The 16,929-nt window shown below is 37.8% G+C and overlaps 2 protein-coding genes across 4 annotated transcripts in view; both read left to right on the forward strand.

Annotated features, from left to right (window-relative positions):
* Window positions 1-1,949, forward strand: part of mamdc2b (MAM domain containing 2b) — a 13,011-nt gene extending 11,062 nt beyond the window's left edge. For both annotated transcript variants that reach the window (XM_016458876.1, XM_016458877.1), the window contains exons 13-15: window positions 1,021-1,280; window positions 1,367-1,451; window positions 1,541-1,949. In XM_016458876.1, the coding sequence (XP_016314362.1) occupies window positions 1,021-1,280; window positions 1,367-1,451; window positions 1,541-1,617 (422 nt within the window). In that variant the 3' untranslated portion in view covers window positions 1,618-1,949. The remainder of the gene's footprint in view (window positions 1-1,020; window positions 1,281-1,366; window positions 1,452-1,540) is intronic.
* An 848-nt stretch (window positions 1,950-2,797) lies between these two features.
* The window catches only part of smc5 (structural maintenance of chromosomes 5), a 23,561-nt gene continuing 9,429 nt past the window's right edge, over window positions 2,798-16,929 (forward strand). For both annotated transcript variants that reach the window (XM_016458899.1, XM_016458900.1), the window contains exons 1-16: window positions 2,798-3,044; window positions 3,191-3,332; window positions 4,731-4,783; window positions 4,888-5,050; window positions 5,140-5,274; window positions 5,362-5,502; window positions 6,213-6,374; window positions 6,475-6,546; window positions 6,639-6,894; window positions 7,810-7,964; window positions 8,053-8,166; window positions 9,602-9,696; window positions 9,775-9,907; window positions 10,775-10,948; window positions 14,181-14,350; window positions 14,441-14,564. In XM_016458899.1, coding sequence (XP_016314385.1) covers window positions 2,893-3,044; window positions 3,191-3,332; window positions 4,731-4,783; window positions 4,888-5,050; window positions 5,140-5,274; window positions 5,362-5,502; window positions 6,213-6,374; window positions 6,475-6,546; window positions 6,639-6,894; window positions 7,810-7,964; window positions 8,053-8,166; window positions 9,602-9,696; window positions 9,775-9,907; window positions 10,775-10,948; window positions 14,181-14,350; window positions 14,441-14,564 — 2,241 coding nt within the window. In that variant the 5' untranslated portion in view covers window positions 2,798-2,892. The remainder of the gene's footprint in view (window positions 3,045-3,190; window positions 3,333-4,730; window positions 4,784-4,887; window positions 5,051-5,139; window positions 5,275-5,361; window positions 5,503-6,212; window positions 6,375-6,474; window positions 6,547-6,638; window positions 6,895-7,809; window positions 7,965-8,052; window positions 8,167-9,601; window positions 9,697-9,774; window positions 9,908-10,774; window positions 10,949-14,180; window positions 14,351-14,440; window positions 14,565-16,929) is intronic.

Consider the following 16,929-nt stretch of genomic DNA (forward strand, 5'->3'; position numbering starts at 1 on the left):
CTGACGGCCGGACATTCTCCTTCAGGATTTTCTGATAGAGTGCAGAATTCATGGTTCCATCAGTTATGGCAAGTTGTCCAGGTCCTGAAGCTGCAAAGCAGCCCCAGATCATCACACTACCACCACCATGTTTGACTGTTGGTATGATGTTCTTTTTATGAAATGCTGTGTTGGTTTTACGCCAGATGTAACGGGACACACACCTTCCAAAAAGTTCAACTTTTGTCTCATCAGTCCACAGAATATTTGCCTAAAAGTCTTGGGGATAAGCAAGATATTTTTGGCAAATGTGAGACGAGGCTGTGTGTTCTTTTTGGTCAGCAATGGCTTTTGCCTTGGAACTCTCCCATGGATGCTGTTTTTGCCCAGTCTCTTTCTTATCCTTTCCAGACTGATACATGTCAACTATTTTGTTTCTCACCTGCTCTTGAATTTCTTTAGATCGCGGCATATTGTGTTGCTCGTTAAGCATGCTTCACTTTGTCAGACAAGTTCTATTTAAGTGATTTCTTGATTCAACAGGTCTGGCAGTAATCAGGCCTGGGAGGTAGGTTTGGACAGCTTTTTTCCCTTAGTAAATGAAATCATCATTTAAAAACTGCATTTTGTATTTACTTGCATTATCTTTGTGTAATATTAAAATTAGTTTGATGATCTGAATCTTTTAAGTGTGACAAATATGCAAAAAATGTAAAAAAAAAAAAAGGAAGGGGGCAAAAACCTTTTCACGGCACTGTATATATATATATATATATACACACACACACACACATTTTTTTGGACATAAGTATATAGTAGTTAGACGCATTTGAAATGGGACCTAAAGGGTGTTCAATTAAATTAAATTAAATACAATTAAGCACACTTCCTTCACATGGGTGTACCTTGCCCCATAGACTTACATTCAGGTTTATTATTGTTAAAGGGGCAAAACACAATTATTTTCTGTTGTGATCACATTTTATTGAATCTAGTACACACTTTTACACAATCTTGGAAAGCTTTTTTCTCGGCTTTTAGGTCATTATTTGCACATTGAGGCGTCAGTGATGCTGGCCGGTCACAAAGCGCGTCTCCTCTCCAGCTCTCTGCGCGGCTCTAGAGAAACACAGTGCTTGCAGTTCTACTACCACATGTACGGCTCAGGGATCGGACAGCTGAGCGTTTACCTCCAGACTGGACAAGAGAACCAGGACAAACTACTGTGGACGAGCCATGGAGAGCAGGGCATCTCCTGGCTCAGAGCGTCAGTGAACTACCAATGTGTCCAACAGCACCAGGTTAGTTGCATGAAGCTGCATTATAATCAACATTCACTCAGAATCATTTTCATTAATATGTTACATCTATTTCTCCACATACTTAGATTGTGTTTGAAGCCACTAGAGGAGCATCAGTAAGGAGTGATATCGCAATCGATGATGTTGTTTTTGAAAGAGGACCATGCAGAGGTATTCATGATAAGTTGATTATCATACACATCTGTTAATCACGTTACCGTGAACAACTTTACATACTATTTGTGTTTTTATCCACACAGAATATGCTGATGACCATATCCCTCATCTGCGCCTCTCTGGAAATAATAATGATATTCAGTCAATGAATTTTAAATAGAAAAGACAGAAAGAGAAAAAAGCTGGGAAACTGAAACCATGTGACCGTACAGCTGGATTGCAGTGATCTGTGAGGATGAAAGCGAAGGAGATGACTGCATTGTGAGCAGAAATGATCACCTAAAAACGTTCCTTGTGTATTTGACTTTTGAACACATGGTTCATTCCTGATATACAGTTTCTCATGTGTGTATCATATGGCTTAATATATTGAATAAATGGTTAAAGATGGAAACCATATTAGGTCACATTAGAAAGCCTCTATATATACTTCAGGACATCAGCATGTAGATCTGGTGATTTTTTTTATGTCAAATAAAACTGAAAATTGCAGAGACTTCTATTTTATGCAAATAGCTTTTTTTTTTACTTTAAATCTTTAGTCCTTCGTTATTTGTAAGGGTGTGTAATATGTCATGTCTAAAAATTTTAAATGTAACAAGCACTCCTGATTATCCTATTCTTTTGGGAGGGTGACTGACTGACTGACATTAGCTTGGTTATTACACAGCTACTAAATAAATATATAAAAATACAGTAAATGGATGTGAAATACTGATATGTGTTGAAATTATTTTATTACGTGAGAAGAAAGAGAGTGCAAAGTGATGTGAGAGACATGAAACCAACACAAAATCAACAGAGAAAATAGATAAAATGTCAAATAGGCTAAATATATTATGTATTATGTATTTTGTAAAACGAAAGTGATGTGTGTGTGTATGTATGTACACTCTAAAAAATGCTGGGTTAAAAAGGGACAAACCCAACTATTGGGTTGTTTTGACCCAGCTGTTGGGTTGTTTTGACCCAGTGATTGGGTTGTTTTGATATATACACTATATCAATGCAATCTTTATATCGGGTAAAATAAATAAGTTGAATAGGGTAAAAAGTGTTTTTTATATAAAAAGGTTTTTATAAGAATAAAAGGTTTGGCATTTAATTTAATTCTGCACACTTTTTCAAAAAGTCATCAGGTACATAAAATTCACGTACTGCGCACAGTATACACTAACGTTACAAGCTGTAGAAATGGAAAGAGTAGTATGTTGTTAGTATGCTAACTAGTATATCACAGGGTAATTCTTTACAGCCATCTAGTGCTTATGTGTAGTAAGCGCACAAATTACCCCTAACATATAACGTGAACCCTGGAACGTGTCACGTGACAACCGCCGGCCAATCACACGGCGACTGGCCCACAACACAGGCGCGAAACGAAAGCATTGCGACGCTGGTGCGGAATCAACCGGCGGTGTTAACGGGACGAGAAATGGACCTGTCGCAGAAGAGAAAACGAATAAGCCACGAATTAACCAACTCACAGCCCTCCAGGCGCGTAGCTGCACCGTGCTGCAGCACAAATGGCCAAGCAGGAGGTTTCGTGGAGGGCTCTATCCTCCGCATCACCATGCGCAACTTCCTGTGAGGAATTCACTCTTTAACAAGTGACATACTTCAAAATGTCTCTGTTTCACTTCCATAACTGTTTTTTTGCACTTTCATGTCAGGTGTTCTCGAATTAAATCGTGATGAATTATATTTGTAATACTAGTCATCTGTGTTTGTAGCACATACGACCACTCGGAAGTTTCCCCGGGACCCAAGCTGAACATGATCGTGGGAGCCAATGGCACTGGGAAGTCCAGTATAGTGTGTGCCATCTGCCTGGGCCTGGCTGGAAAAACAGCCGTCCTGGGACGAGGAGACAAGGCGAGTCACTCTCTTCTGATCACCGAGCTGCCTGACAGCTCGTGTTGGGTTACACACTTCTATTATATTGTAGATTAAGTATCATGAACATTTCTGGTCATTTTACACCAGCCATCTGCTGTCCAACCATTTCTAGACACTGTCCCAAAAGCTTTTACAAGTGCAAAAACTCACAGTATGATTTGCAAATACACACAGATGATTATATCTGTGTAGTTCAGTGCACATAGTACTCAAACATCTGTGTGAATGCGGTTTTTGCATGTGCAGATGCTTCGGAGGCAGTTGTGCCGGGATGATTTGGTTGCCTGTAGTCAGCATGCAAACACAGTGTACAAGCTGGTAAATCCGGTAACTTAAACATGATACAAGCAGGGATACTAGAAATTATTTTTTTTTATATAGAGAAAAACCCACAGGAATTGTGTCCAATGCATATCAAGAAGTTTAACCCTAAAAAGTAGTTAAAGGAGACACAGAATGATTTAGAGTTAAATATACCTTAAATAATGTACATTTATGGAATTGGCGCTTGAATTAGCACAGCAAATATGACACTGATAATATCCTTTTTGTTTCTTTTTCAATACCTTTTTCAGCATTTACATTCAGGAACACTTAATTACGAAATACTATGGTTATTATCTTAAAGGTAAAATTATAATTCTAAAAAAAAAAACATTCTTAACTTGAAATAAAATTAACATGAACTAAAAATGAAATATAAGAAGGCTTAAAATCCGGTAACTTAAACATGATACAAGCAGGGATACTAGAAAGGATTTTTTTTTATATAGAGAAAAACCCACAGGAATTGTGTCCAATGCATATCAAGAGGTTTATCCACCCTAAAAAGTAGTTAAAGGAGACACAGAATGATTTAGAGTTAAATATACCTTAAATAATGTACATTTATGGAATTGGCGCTTGAATTAGCACAGCAAATATGACACTGATAATATCCTTTTTGTTTCTTTTTCAATACCTTTTTCAGCATTTACATTCAGGAACACTTAATTACGAAATACTATGGTTATTATCTTAAAGGTAAAATTATAATTCTAAAAAAAAAAACATTCTTAACTTGAAATAAAATTAACATGAACTAAAAATGAAATATAAGAAGGCTTAAACTAATTGCCAAGGCAACATTTTTTATTTGTATTTTGTTTCACTTGAAGTACTAAAATAACTGAAACCAAACTGAATTAATAAAAACTATATAGACATGTTTACAAAAAACAAATTTATTTAAATTTGAGCTAAATTAAAATAAAAGGGAAATATAAAAGGGAAGATGAATTCAAAATATTAATAAAAGTTGTAATAGTAGATCAGTCATACTAAAACAACATTTATTGACAATAATAAATAAACCAGATGTTTTTCTGTTTCTAGGTTGGTCTGTATGTGAAGCGAGGGTGCAGTAAGGGTTCAGTTGAAATTGAGCTGTAAGTGTATATTTATACATATTATTATTTATGTCCATTATTTCCAAAAGTCCTTGGAGAGACATACAGTTGCTCAGTTCACCTCTGCTTTTCTTTGTGTCCAGATACAGAGCGAGTGGAAACTTGATAATCACCAGAGAGATCCAGGTTGAGAACAACCAGTCGACATGGATGCTCAATAAGAAACACTCCAGTCAGAGGGCTGTGGAGGAGGCTGTGAAAGAGCTGCACATTCAGGTCGGGAACCTGTGTCAGTTCCTACCACAGGTGAGTGCTGTTATTAAAATCTGTGAAGTTTTGAAGAACTGCACAAGAGCTTTTTTTATGAATAGTTTGTCTTTTATTTGGTGTTGCAGGAGAAGGTTGGTGAGTTTGCTAAGATGAGTAAGATCGAGCTTCTGGAAGCCACTGAGAAATCTGTCGGCCCGCCAGAAATGTACGAGTTTCACTGCGAACTCAAGACGTTTCGCAGCAAAGAGAGGGACCTGGAGGTGAATGTTCTTCTTGTTTTGAAATGCATCTTAAGGCTGTGATAGGGCTTTGATTTGACTCCATCCTGTTTGTGGTGTTTTTGACAGAATGTGTGTAAGGAGAAAGCCAACTTCCTAGAGAAGGCCAGACAGAGGAATGAGAGGAACAAACTGGATGTGGAGCGCTACTACATGAAGAAGAGACACTTGGACAGGATCCAGATGCTAGAGAAGAAGAAACCCTGGGTGGTGAGTGCTGATCTTACTAGACTAAACTTTCCCAAAACTAATTTGTTGCAAGCTTCCTGAGAGGACTTACTCTTTATTATAAGGTGACCACCATTGATGGATCACACAAACATTACGTATTTCCCTATGTAATAAATGACTTTTACCTCAGGGCATCCAGATGAAATGCAAAACAAATGTTGTCATGTTATCTTGTGTTCGGAAGCCTGATGTCTGTAAATTAGTGCTGGGCGGTATGACCAAAAATTTATATCACGGTATTTTTCAAAATTATACCGGTTTCATGGTACATGTCGGTATTTTTTTTCATGCATGACTGGGTGTTAACCATATTTTCTACTGATTGAGAGAGGAAATACTGCAGTATATTGACTTAGATTGCCCTATTTTATTGTCATGATGAGTGAATATTGTCAAAAAATACCACACTAAATATTGACTGAACACGACCCCTTTTAATACATGTTAACCAGGAGTCACTCATTTATAATCGCGGCATCGTCTGATAAAATCAACATGCATCTACACTAAAGAGTATGAACCGGTATACCGCCCAGCACTACTGTAAATGCATTCGTAGTTCATTCGCAGATAAGTCTTCTTTTCTGATAAAAAATGACGAGAGCATACATTTTTTTTAATGTGCATTTTAAGATTTTATGTGCATATCGGATGGATTTCAAGACTTTATTCTCTGTTTCCGATTTTAGGAGTATGAAACGGCACGTAAAGAGCTCGAGGGGGTGAAGAAGGAGAGAGAGGAAATGAAAAAGAAGCTGAAGTCGCTAAAAGAAGCTCAGGAGCCGCTGCTCAGGAAGATCCGCTCGGTGGAGAGTCAGTTGCAGCCCATCGAGCAGCAGATGAAGGAGCTGGTCTGCACAAATCACAAACCTGATTGCCAAGAATCTATTTTATATTTCCTTTATTATATATAAAAATAATGCCACTGTTTTTTTCCCCCCAATTTCTCAGACTGCCGGTATCAGAGACGCATCGCAGAAATGTAAGCAGAAACATGATCAGCTGGAATATAGGAATAAAGAGGTTTGTTCTGAAAGACTACCAACAAAACATAAGAAACTGTTAAAGACCATATTGAAACACTAGCTGATTAGTCTGCTTCTGTCAAACGCTAGGTTGATGACATCAGACAGGACCTGAGTCTGAAGCAGACCGAGGAGGCGGACCGACAGAAGCGGATCGGACACACGCAGCTCATGATCAAAGACCTGCAGAAGGAGCTACAGAACATGGGCAGCATGGAGGACGTCACGCCTCAGATTGAGGCTGTTAATGCAGATCTGAGGAAAATCCAGGAGGAAAAAGCCAAACTGGAGGGCGAGATGTTGGACCTGCGCAGAGATAAAGACGAAGCCTTTGGAGAATTAAACCGTAATGTTTAAGATGAATTTAGTAGCAGAAAAAACTAGGGCTGCGACGCTAAATCGATGCAGAATCGATTCGTGGCTAGATTCTGAGATCTTCCAAATGCATCGCGATTCTCTCTGGAATCAATTCTGAGCTTAGATTTTAACAGCAGATGGCGCTCTACTCTAGTTTTTATCCGCACACTCAAATGCTCACGAAGAAGAGCGCTGAAGAGTTCGGCTGAGTCTGTAATTTCACCTCGGCTCAGAATGCTTTTTTGACACCAGATTAATGTAAACGCAGCCCACTGTGAACACCCTTGTAATTTGCTTCAACGTTTTCAAATTTTATGAATGATTATTTTAGGTTCAAGTGTGTGTAAGGATTTGGAAACAAGCAGAGTACGGCTGTTTCTAAAGCATGCAGTGCCATCTGCTGTTCAAAACTAAGCTCAGAATCGACTCGAGAAAGAATCGCGATGCATTAGAGAAATCTCAGAATCAATGCTGAATCATTTCTCGATTCGCGATGCATCGATTTATTTTCCCAGCCCTAGAAAAAACATACAAATGTTGTATAAGAAGCGTTTTTTGCCTGTTGTGAAGAAATCACCCTTTTTTAGATAATTATATTGATATATTCATTATACTGATAATTCACCATGCTTCTTTGCACACTGAGTCCAAAATTCTCCGAAATTTTCGCATGTTAAAAAATAAATACGACCTCACGTTGTGTCGATCACGTTTACACACTGCCTCCGAAACTTTCGTCTGTCATAAAAAAATTCAGATCAAGTTCGATTTTCTGCGTTTTCGCATCCGTAAAAAGTATTTTGATAGGAAATAGGAAAAAAAACGCATATGAAAATTTCGGACTCGGTGTGCAATGACCTTAAGTCTTGCACTCATGTTTAGTTTGTTGGATGTTCTTCTGAAGGTTTGCGGAATCGTCAGAGGAGTCTGGACGACATGATGAAGGTGAAAGAGGATAAACTGCGCAACCGTTTTCGTGACACCTACACCGCCCTCAAGTGGCTGAGGGATAACCGTGATCGTTTTGAAGGCAACGTCTATGAGCCCATGATGCTGGTGGTGAGAGCACTGCTGCTAATTCAGTTGCTGTTTCTTGGAGATGGGTTTTTAAGCAGATCGGTTTGATTTTCTCTCTCATTTTTGCCAGATAAATGTCCGTGATACTCGGCACGCAAAATACATTGAGAGTCACATTCCTCTCAATGATTTGAGAGCCTTCGTCTTTCAGAGACAGGAGGACATGGAGAAGTTCATGACAGAGGTGAGAAGTTCAGTGAAGAAGCTGACACAATAAAAAAAAAAAATAATTTAAAGGGGACCTGTTATGCAAAACTTCACTTTTCAATTTAACATCACTTTTATGAGGTGTTTGAACACAGTTGTGTGGCCGCAGTGTGTGAAAACAACCAGCCTGTAATGGTAAAAATCCACCCACACATTTTTTTTTAAATAATCCCAATAAATCATAAACAGTCTATCTGAACACACAATTCCAGATTTCTCCCTAAGATGACGTCATCGTAGGGAAAAAGTGTGTGACGATCTCTGCCCTATTAGCTTAGACACAGCCCTGAGTGAGAAGCAGCAGTCCGCCATCACTGTTTTCTTGCTGTAGCTGCTTGTCAGCACCAAAGAGGCATTAGAAGGGTTGTGTTTTGAGATGCACCAACGAACATAGGAGTCTCCATCTGAGCCGCTGAGTCCTATGTTTTTCCCTTTCATTTTGCGCCAGACTGCCTCACAAATGAGGGTTAGTTCAACGCTGGATTTTCGCAAAGGTTGATTCTGAAAGGGGGATCAATACCAACGCTTTGTGCGTGAATGTCAGCTCCCGACAAAGTAAATATTACGCGTTTGTTTTCCAAATTGCCTTTCTGAAAGAGCTTATTGGCACTCAGTAAGGCTAATGTTGCTAAAGCTACCATTGTCTCTGCCTGTTTTCACTGGTGCTGCCTTCACGTGCTACCAGAATCATCGTAAATAGGAATGTGGTAGTTAAAAATTGCATGTGATGGCAATGTGAAGTCGACTACTTGAATTTGTCCAGCTCATAATCACAAGTGGGAATTAAATAAACGCGCATGTATTATGCACAGTACAATCAGATGACTGACTTTTAAACCGATCCCGGTTCGAATATATAAGGCTGAACACCGATACTGAGAGTTTCTGACATTTTCAGTGCGTGAGATTGTCCTGTTTTGTTGTTGCTGGCTCTTGAAGCTCCGCCCTCTTCTGAAAAGGGGGCCGGAAGCACCAGCTCATTTGCATTTAAAGGGACAAACACAAAAACAGCGGTTTTGGCTTATACCCTAAAAGTGTCCATTTTAACAAGCTATAAAACCTTGTCTGTGGGGTATTTTGAACTAAAACTTAACACACACACTCTGGGGACATCAGAGACTTATATTACATCTTGTAAAAAGGGGCATAATAGGTCACCTTTAAACAATCGGTCAGTTAAGGGAAAATGTTGATTGTTCAACTAAGGAGGTTATGATATATGAACAAATTAACAATTTTCTATAAATTTTTTATAAGAAAAAAATTGTCCTGTCTAAATACTAATATTTAATTTGTGTTACTTTCTTATAATGAACATGAAATAATATAATGCATTAAAATAATAGAATAATAAACATTTATAATAGAGGGTAAGTAAAGTAAAAGCAGTACAATGTGAAATGTTTTCTCAGGTGCGAGACACACAGAGGCTGCGAGTTAACACCGTCATTGCTCCAGAGGAGTCCTGCTCTAAACGACCACCATCACGACCACTCGAGACTCTAAAGTAACACCCTCTACTCGACCACTAACAAGACATCTTATTCAGTACATTTATTAAATTGTTTTTGTTTCTTTTTGTCAGGCCTTATGGCTTCTTCTCATATTTGCGTGAGCTGTTCGATGCTCCTGAGGAGGTCATGAGTTACTTATGCTATCAGTACAAAGTCAATGATGTGCCTGTAGGAACAGAGAAGACCAAGAGCATGATCGAGATGGTAGGTCCTCCATCATTCAGCTGGGAAGCTGCCCAAAATATTAAGACATCAAGCAGTAGATTTTGAATCTAGTTTTGTGCGCATGAATGTAGTCTGTGACCTAGCTGCTCATTATCAACTTGTAATAGCCTTCTGTAGCCTACTACTGTAACAGTAGAGCACCAAGGTCATGGGTTTGATTCCCAGAGATCACATGAATTAAAAAAAAATGTATAGCTTTAATGCAATGTAAAATCCACTATGGATCTGTCAAATGCATAAATTACAATGTAAACGAATGATTCAAATCAGTAATTTTGTGATCAGATAATTTTGAAAATCAGATTTTTGTGATGCAGAAAACACAGAGGGAATCGGTTTATCCAGCCATAAAAATTGAATTTACTATATATACTTTTTAAGTAAAGCTGTACAATGAATCAAATCATGATGCATGAGGCTATAGTGTCTGTGAATATAAAAGCACAAAAAGACTGCTGTTTAGATATGAAGTCTGCATGTTCTGAATGACTCTGTCTTCAGTATTTGAGGTCATGTAGGCCTACTTCACATTAACTTTATCTCCAGGGCAGCCACTTCCACACAGCCATTTATGATAATGAATTTGTATTAAATCACAGAATTTCTGAAAAAAAAAAACACATTTTATAGCGCCCTGCTATTGTTAACATTTTTAAAAGGTTAAAATTTTATGAATTCAATTGATTTGGACAAATGTAATTATTTATTAATTAAAATGTAATTATTCCATTAAAATGGAAAGTATAGAAGTTAGAAAAAATAATGCTGAATTTGGTAAAAAAAAAAAAAAAAAAAACTGATTTCATAGGGCCTTACAATCTTGTAACTCGTGTTTTTCTGTGGCAGGTGATCAGAGAGCTTCAGATGAGGATGATCTACACAGCGGAGGAGAAGTACACTGTGAAGAAATCCAACTACTCTAGTAACGTGGTCTCCAGTAACTCGGCCCTGCGACCCTCGCAGTTCCTCACTACGACCATAGATGCAGATGAGAGAAGCCAGCTGGAGGAGCAGCTGAGGGTGAGAGACGCCCATCGGACACACTGTCACCACTGCTTTAGGATTTAAATGTTGCAGCATGTTGGTATATAATAATTTATTTGATTTAGTAGATGAACTGTTGGTGTTTAAACCATTCATTAGGAAAGAAAACACCCTTCAAACAATTTCAGAGACTGATTTTTGTAAGGATTTTTAAAGGAGACTTATTATGCCCCTTTTTACAATATGTAATATAAGTCTCAGGTGTCCCCAGAATGTATCTGAAGTTTCAGCTCAGAATACGTCACAGATCATTTATTACATCATTTTGAAAATGGCTATTTTGAGTGGAAGCAGAAACACGCTGTTTTAGTTTCTTTAAATGGAAATGAGCTGCTGATGCCCACCCCCTTTTCCAGAATAGGACTGTGCCTTTACAGCTCCTACCTCAGATACTCTGCCAAAAAACATCCGTTTGGTTTTGATTATCATGTTTATCACGCTGAAATCATGCGTTTTAAACCATATTAGTTTAAGCTTCTGATATGCGGTTTTCTGAGCGCACACATCTGAAGCACACGCACAGAAAGTGGCTGTCACACGGCATGTGAGTACTAAATTAAATTAATCTCTTTCATGTCTTATTGCGCTTAGACTGTCAAATACACACAAGTTTATGTTAAAAGCACACATAAGTTACAAAAACACAGTCGTCTGTGAAGGTAAGAAATTGCATATTTATATTAGATCTGTGTGGCAGCAGCGTAATATACAGTAAATGAATCAATAAATCCACCGCTCTCTCGTCTCCTCTGAGGCTGGGACTCTAAACAGTGTTCTGTGCTCGTCAGTGCAGCCAAAGACAGAACAGTTAGCATGCTTTGCTCGAACTTTCGCCATGGCGTTAGAACTGGTACGTTATCGCTTGCAGGTTGGAAACTTGCAGATTAAGGGGCGGCAATATTATAATAAGATCCTCTTTCTACGTCACGGGGAGTGAAATCTGAGCAGCTCGTTTTTCACAAGCTTGCAAAGAAAGGCTTACTGAAAAAAAAATTCACTGGGTTGTTCTTTTTCACGTTTTCAGGGTTGGTAGATGCACTGGGGAACTGATTATAGCACTTAAATACGGAGCATGATGTCATGTTTTTTCATGATGTCACCTTTAAGCTATATGTCACAGCTCTACAGCTCTTGGCTATAAAAAATAAAAAATTCAACTGAATAAGTGTTAGGGATGCAACAATACAATTTTTTCAGATCCGATCCAGATAATTCTGAGTATTGTCCGATTCCGATCCGATACCAGCACAGTTTTTTTCTCAGAATTTCTATACTTCTGTGTGTTGACCTGATTGTCACTCTTTTGTGTGTTAAACATGAATAATGAAAAATAACAAAAGAAAAAATATATAATCATAATCTTGGACAAAAATGCTATTAGAAACTAGGTTAGTGGATAATTTAGCAGTAAAAGTTATTCTAGAAAAATGATGAGTGCACAATTTTATAAAAATCTAAACATTTTGTGAAATAACATTATTTAATGGGAACAAATAAAAGTGAATAAGTGTAGGACTAAATCTGGTAAAATGTTACACATTGCTCTTTGTATTGTTGTAAAATACATGAATGAAAACAAGTAAATGTATTAGGGCTGTCACGATATTAGAGTTATTCACACCACGGTTATTGTGGCCAAAAGAATTCACGATATCGATATATCGCTAGAAAACTTGGGGTTTTCTATGATAGAAAACTTGGGGAATCAGCCAAATTAATTTTTACTTTGTTTATTTAGTTTTTCTTTTTACCCAATGAACATAAGGATACTGATAAACACAGGGCACATGCATTTTCACTTCTTCTTCAGGTCACAGCTGACCTGAGACTCTGGCTTTCTCTGTCTTCTTTGAAGCTCCCTATGAAATAACAAGAGAGAAAATACTGTCAAGTTCAACAGTATGATGAATAAATATTAACATCAAAACTGATACTTTAACCTGTTAACTTGCGTACCCGAATTTTAATCTCTTTAACCTATAGTTGTGCCGGCGCCAGTGAAGTCATGCAGTTAACGCACTTCTCATTCAGTTTTAATGTGCACCCAGAACAACCGCAGATGAGGCATTAAGTGCATGGCACTGCGACCAACTTAACATTTTACAGAGTTTAATGTAGCAATGTGGTCACTAGTGTTGCTTTCGTCAACGAAAATTATGACTAAATATCGTCGTCAACGAACCTTTATCACGTGACGAAAACGAGACGAGACGCAACGTAAATGCTGGTCATGTGACGATGACTATAATTAAATGTATAATGCAATAAAAATTAGACGAGTAAAGAAAACGCGGTACTTATTAAAATAATCACCCCTTTATTTAAATACATGAACACAGGAAACTGCTGTTAACAGGTTAATGTAACATTTCCCATTCCATGACTAGTAAAATAATGGCAACTTACTCTCTGTATAATATGTAACATGGTTCTTCTCGGAGTAGCACGGGAGTCCTATCTATCATATGTTGCTGCCTCCATTACTGTGCTATACATTAGATTATTAATAGCCTTTCTTGTTCTGTCCTATCAAAGGACAGAACAAGAAATGCTATAAATAATGTTTCATTGCGTAAAAGTATTATAATACGAAAAGCTCCAATACAGAGCAGCACAAAGTGCTTATGCGCATCCCGTGCACAGAATGATGCACTTGAAGCAACATGGAGTCAGAGCGCGCAGGCACAGCGCTCCACATAGAAATGTTCAAAGCACAAAGGATAGAGATATTGATGCGTAGTGTATTAAATATGTGCGATAGTTTATTGAGCCTTTTCTTTTAACAGTTAAATTTCAGTTACTGTGCGCTCTTGGAGAGAGTTTCATCGTCTTGACTGTCGTAACCGAACGCGACACGCAGTTTGAATGCTGAATGGAGGATGACAGACAGCTGCAGCAGAGAGAAGAGTTTCCGTTAACTTGAATTTAACGACTTAAATATTCATCTGTACCTCACATTAAACTATGCAGCGGATTCAGAACGCTTGGACTTTGACTTTATGGTGCTTTATATTGTTTTTGTGCTTTCGTGCGGCTTAACAATAACACAGAATAGTATTCGCACAATATCGGATTTTGGATAGGTCACGTCTGACCGATACCTGATCCGGCAGAAACTGCCAGTATCATGGCCGATACCGATACTAAGTATCGGATCGATGCATCCCTAATAAGTGTAATGACCTCAGATTTGACATCTCGCTCGCAGGCAGCAGAGAGGCAGGTGCAGAGCATTGATCAACGGATGGCAGCCATTCGTGAGCAACAAGCTAAACTGGATCGCCGTGATAATGAGCTGCGTGCTAACAAGAAGAAACTGTCTGAGCTGAAAGGCAAGAAGAGACAGCTGGAGCAGAAAATCAGCACAAAACAGGACAGGTACCTTCCTCTGAAAACCAGCTGTGTGCAGCTTTGTTGTGATTTTTTTTTTCCCCCCTCCTTCGTTTATATCTTTTTCTCAATGTGCAGTTTACGGCAGATGCAGCAGAATAAGATCAACTTGCAGGCAATTGAAGAGGAAACAAATGCCAAGATCGCTGCTGTAAACAACAAGAAAGTGGCCATAATGGAGGAGTATTTGGGTCACATGCAGGTGTGTTTGTGTTCTCCGAAGCTTGATTTCTACCCTCAGCTGTTTTGTATCTTATGGCTTCTAGGGCTGTCGCGATCCGTCGATTCTATTCGACTATTCGATTTTAAAAAATCCTCTACTTCATTTTGCACGCGTCAGATAACTGGCAAAATACTGGAAGTGGCGCATTTCACAGACGAGAATCCATGAAACGCATTATTACACTGTTTTACAAGGCTGCATGATATATTAAACCCATTTAAAAATCATAATTAAGCATATTGCTGTTGTGAATTCGCAAACTTTACATCAGCCACCCTGCTTTCTAAGATATCGGCATCGGCTGTCAAAAGACCAATATCGGTCGACCACTAGTTTTGATATCCACATATTCAAGAAATTACAGTGGCTATAGCATTTCTGTCGTAAAGAAATGGCCAAATATTAAAGATTAAGTGGCCATTTGAATTAAATGATGTTTGGTCAATATTAAACAAAGATTAGATCATGCAGTAAAGTGTAAAACAGTCGTCTGGCCATTGGCACCCTCTGCAGGCCTTTGTTATAATGCGCAATGCACGTTAGCTCTATTGTTTATAATACATTATGTATTTTAACAGTTTTGTTCAATAAACCCATATGATTACTTGCTTTTGATACTTTATTTGAACTAATTATTATTGCCTCATTGCTATTATATATGTATTTTAAGTAATCGTAAAGGCTACTATTCACTTACGTCTATTTTTGTTACCACAAAAAAATTTATTCTAATCATAGGGCCCTATGAAATCCGTTTTATTTAGTTTTTTATTTTTAATTTTTCTATACTCTGTTTTAATGGTTAAATTAAATATTATAAATCAAAAAGCATGAATTGAGTTTTACGGTTTTTTACCAAATTCTGTTTTCCATTAATTTTCTGGATTCCATTTTAATGGTTCCATTAAATTGTAATAATCAAAAGCATCTCCAATTAATTGATTTTATTAAAAAAAATAATGTATTATTATTTTATTTATTTATTTTTTCAGAAATACTGTGAATGTACATTTTTATCCTAAATAAATTCTATAAGAAATAATATTTCTGGTTATCCTTTAAAAATAATATGTTGATTATAATTTTAATAGTAGTAGTAGTACTATCATTACATTAAGTAATATATTTCTGATTTCTGTCGCAGTTTCTTTGTTAACCCGAACTTTTATTTTGACTCGTTGCTGTTCTGTTTGTAGCTTTTGATATGACGATAGTTTTTCTCAAAAGAAACGGTAAAATGCTCATGAAGTGACTCTCAGAGCAGTTCTAGAGATCATGTTCATGTGTTTGTGCTCATATATTGAGGCAGCAGAGGCTGAAAACACCGCGAGCGTCACGCACGCTTTAGTGTGTGTGTGTGTGTGTAACGTTAGTAAACGAAACCGCGTGTCTGTGCCATTAATTCATTCAGAACATGCAGGATTCATATTTAATAGTATTTTTGCGGCTTAATATTCACAGGCACTAGTCCATGTCACATTTTGATTTAAATGTACTTACCTACTTTTGATTTATCCATCCAAAAATATACAGTAAAATACGTTTTTATGACTGGATTCCATGATTCCGTCCACGTTTTCTGTATCGTGGAAATCATAGGGCACTATAATTATCCGATTACTCGATTAATCGTCAGAACAATCGACAGTTTACTCGATTACCAAAATAATGGTTAGTGACAGCTAGGGATGGGTACCGAAACTTTAATCGGTCCCAGGGCTAAATTATGAAAGACCGGAGTATCGATAAGCTCTGACGTTGACGGTTCTGCTATCGGTACTGGAGAAATTAAGAAAACACACATACATTTATTATTGCTATATATACATTATCTTGCAAATTCTATCTCACCAGAGTCGCCAGCTGTTTTTCAAACATTTGTCTATGATGCATTTTTGCTATTCGCAATTCAGAAGCGAGATCGCACCCATGCGGCGGAGCTTCAGCACGCGCAACATGAAAGCCCTGTTTAATTATGATAGAAGAGAGAACTAAACATTCAAACATCTGCTTACACTTTAGGCCTGTGGCTGTTTTATTAAGCTAATTTTATTTGTTTATTTCGATTTTGGCTTCTAAGGATTATACAAAAGAAGACGTGGTAAAGCTATTAAAAACTAGCTGCATTTCGTCTTGCACAACTTCTTTCCCTTCACAGCGGTGCGCATTCGTTCCTCCCTAAAACCCAAACTTAACGTCAGAATCAGCTCAGTCGGTTATGGTTGTAAGATGCCGTATTTACTGTTGCTAAATTGCGGGACATGTTTGATAATAAAACGGTGAACGCACAATCCGCACAAGAGACGCTGTTCCTCAGGCTGAAATGTGTGCGCGCAGCGCGCTC

Source organism: Sinocyclocheilus anshuiensis, unplaced genomic scaffold (assembly GCF_001515605.1).
Source record: "Sinocyclocheilus anshuiensis isolate Anshui unplaced genomic scaffold, SAMN03320099.WGS_v1.1 scaffold952, whole genome shotgun sequence".
Classification (NCBI taxonomy): Eukaryota; Metazoa; Chordata; class Actinopteri; order Cypriniformes; family Cyprinidae; genus Sinocyclocheilus; species Sinocyclocheilus anshuiensis.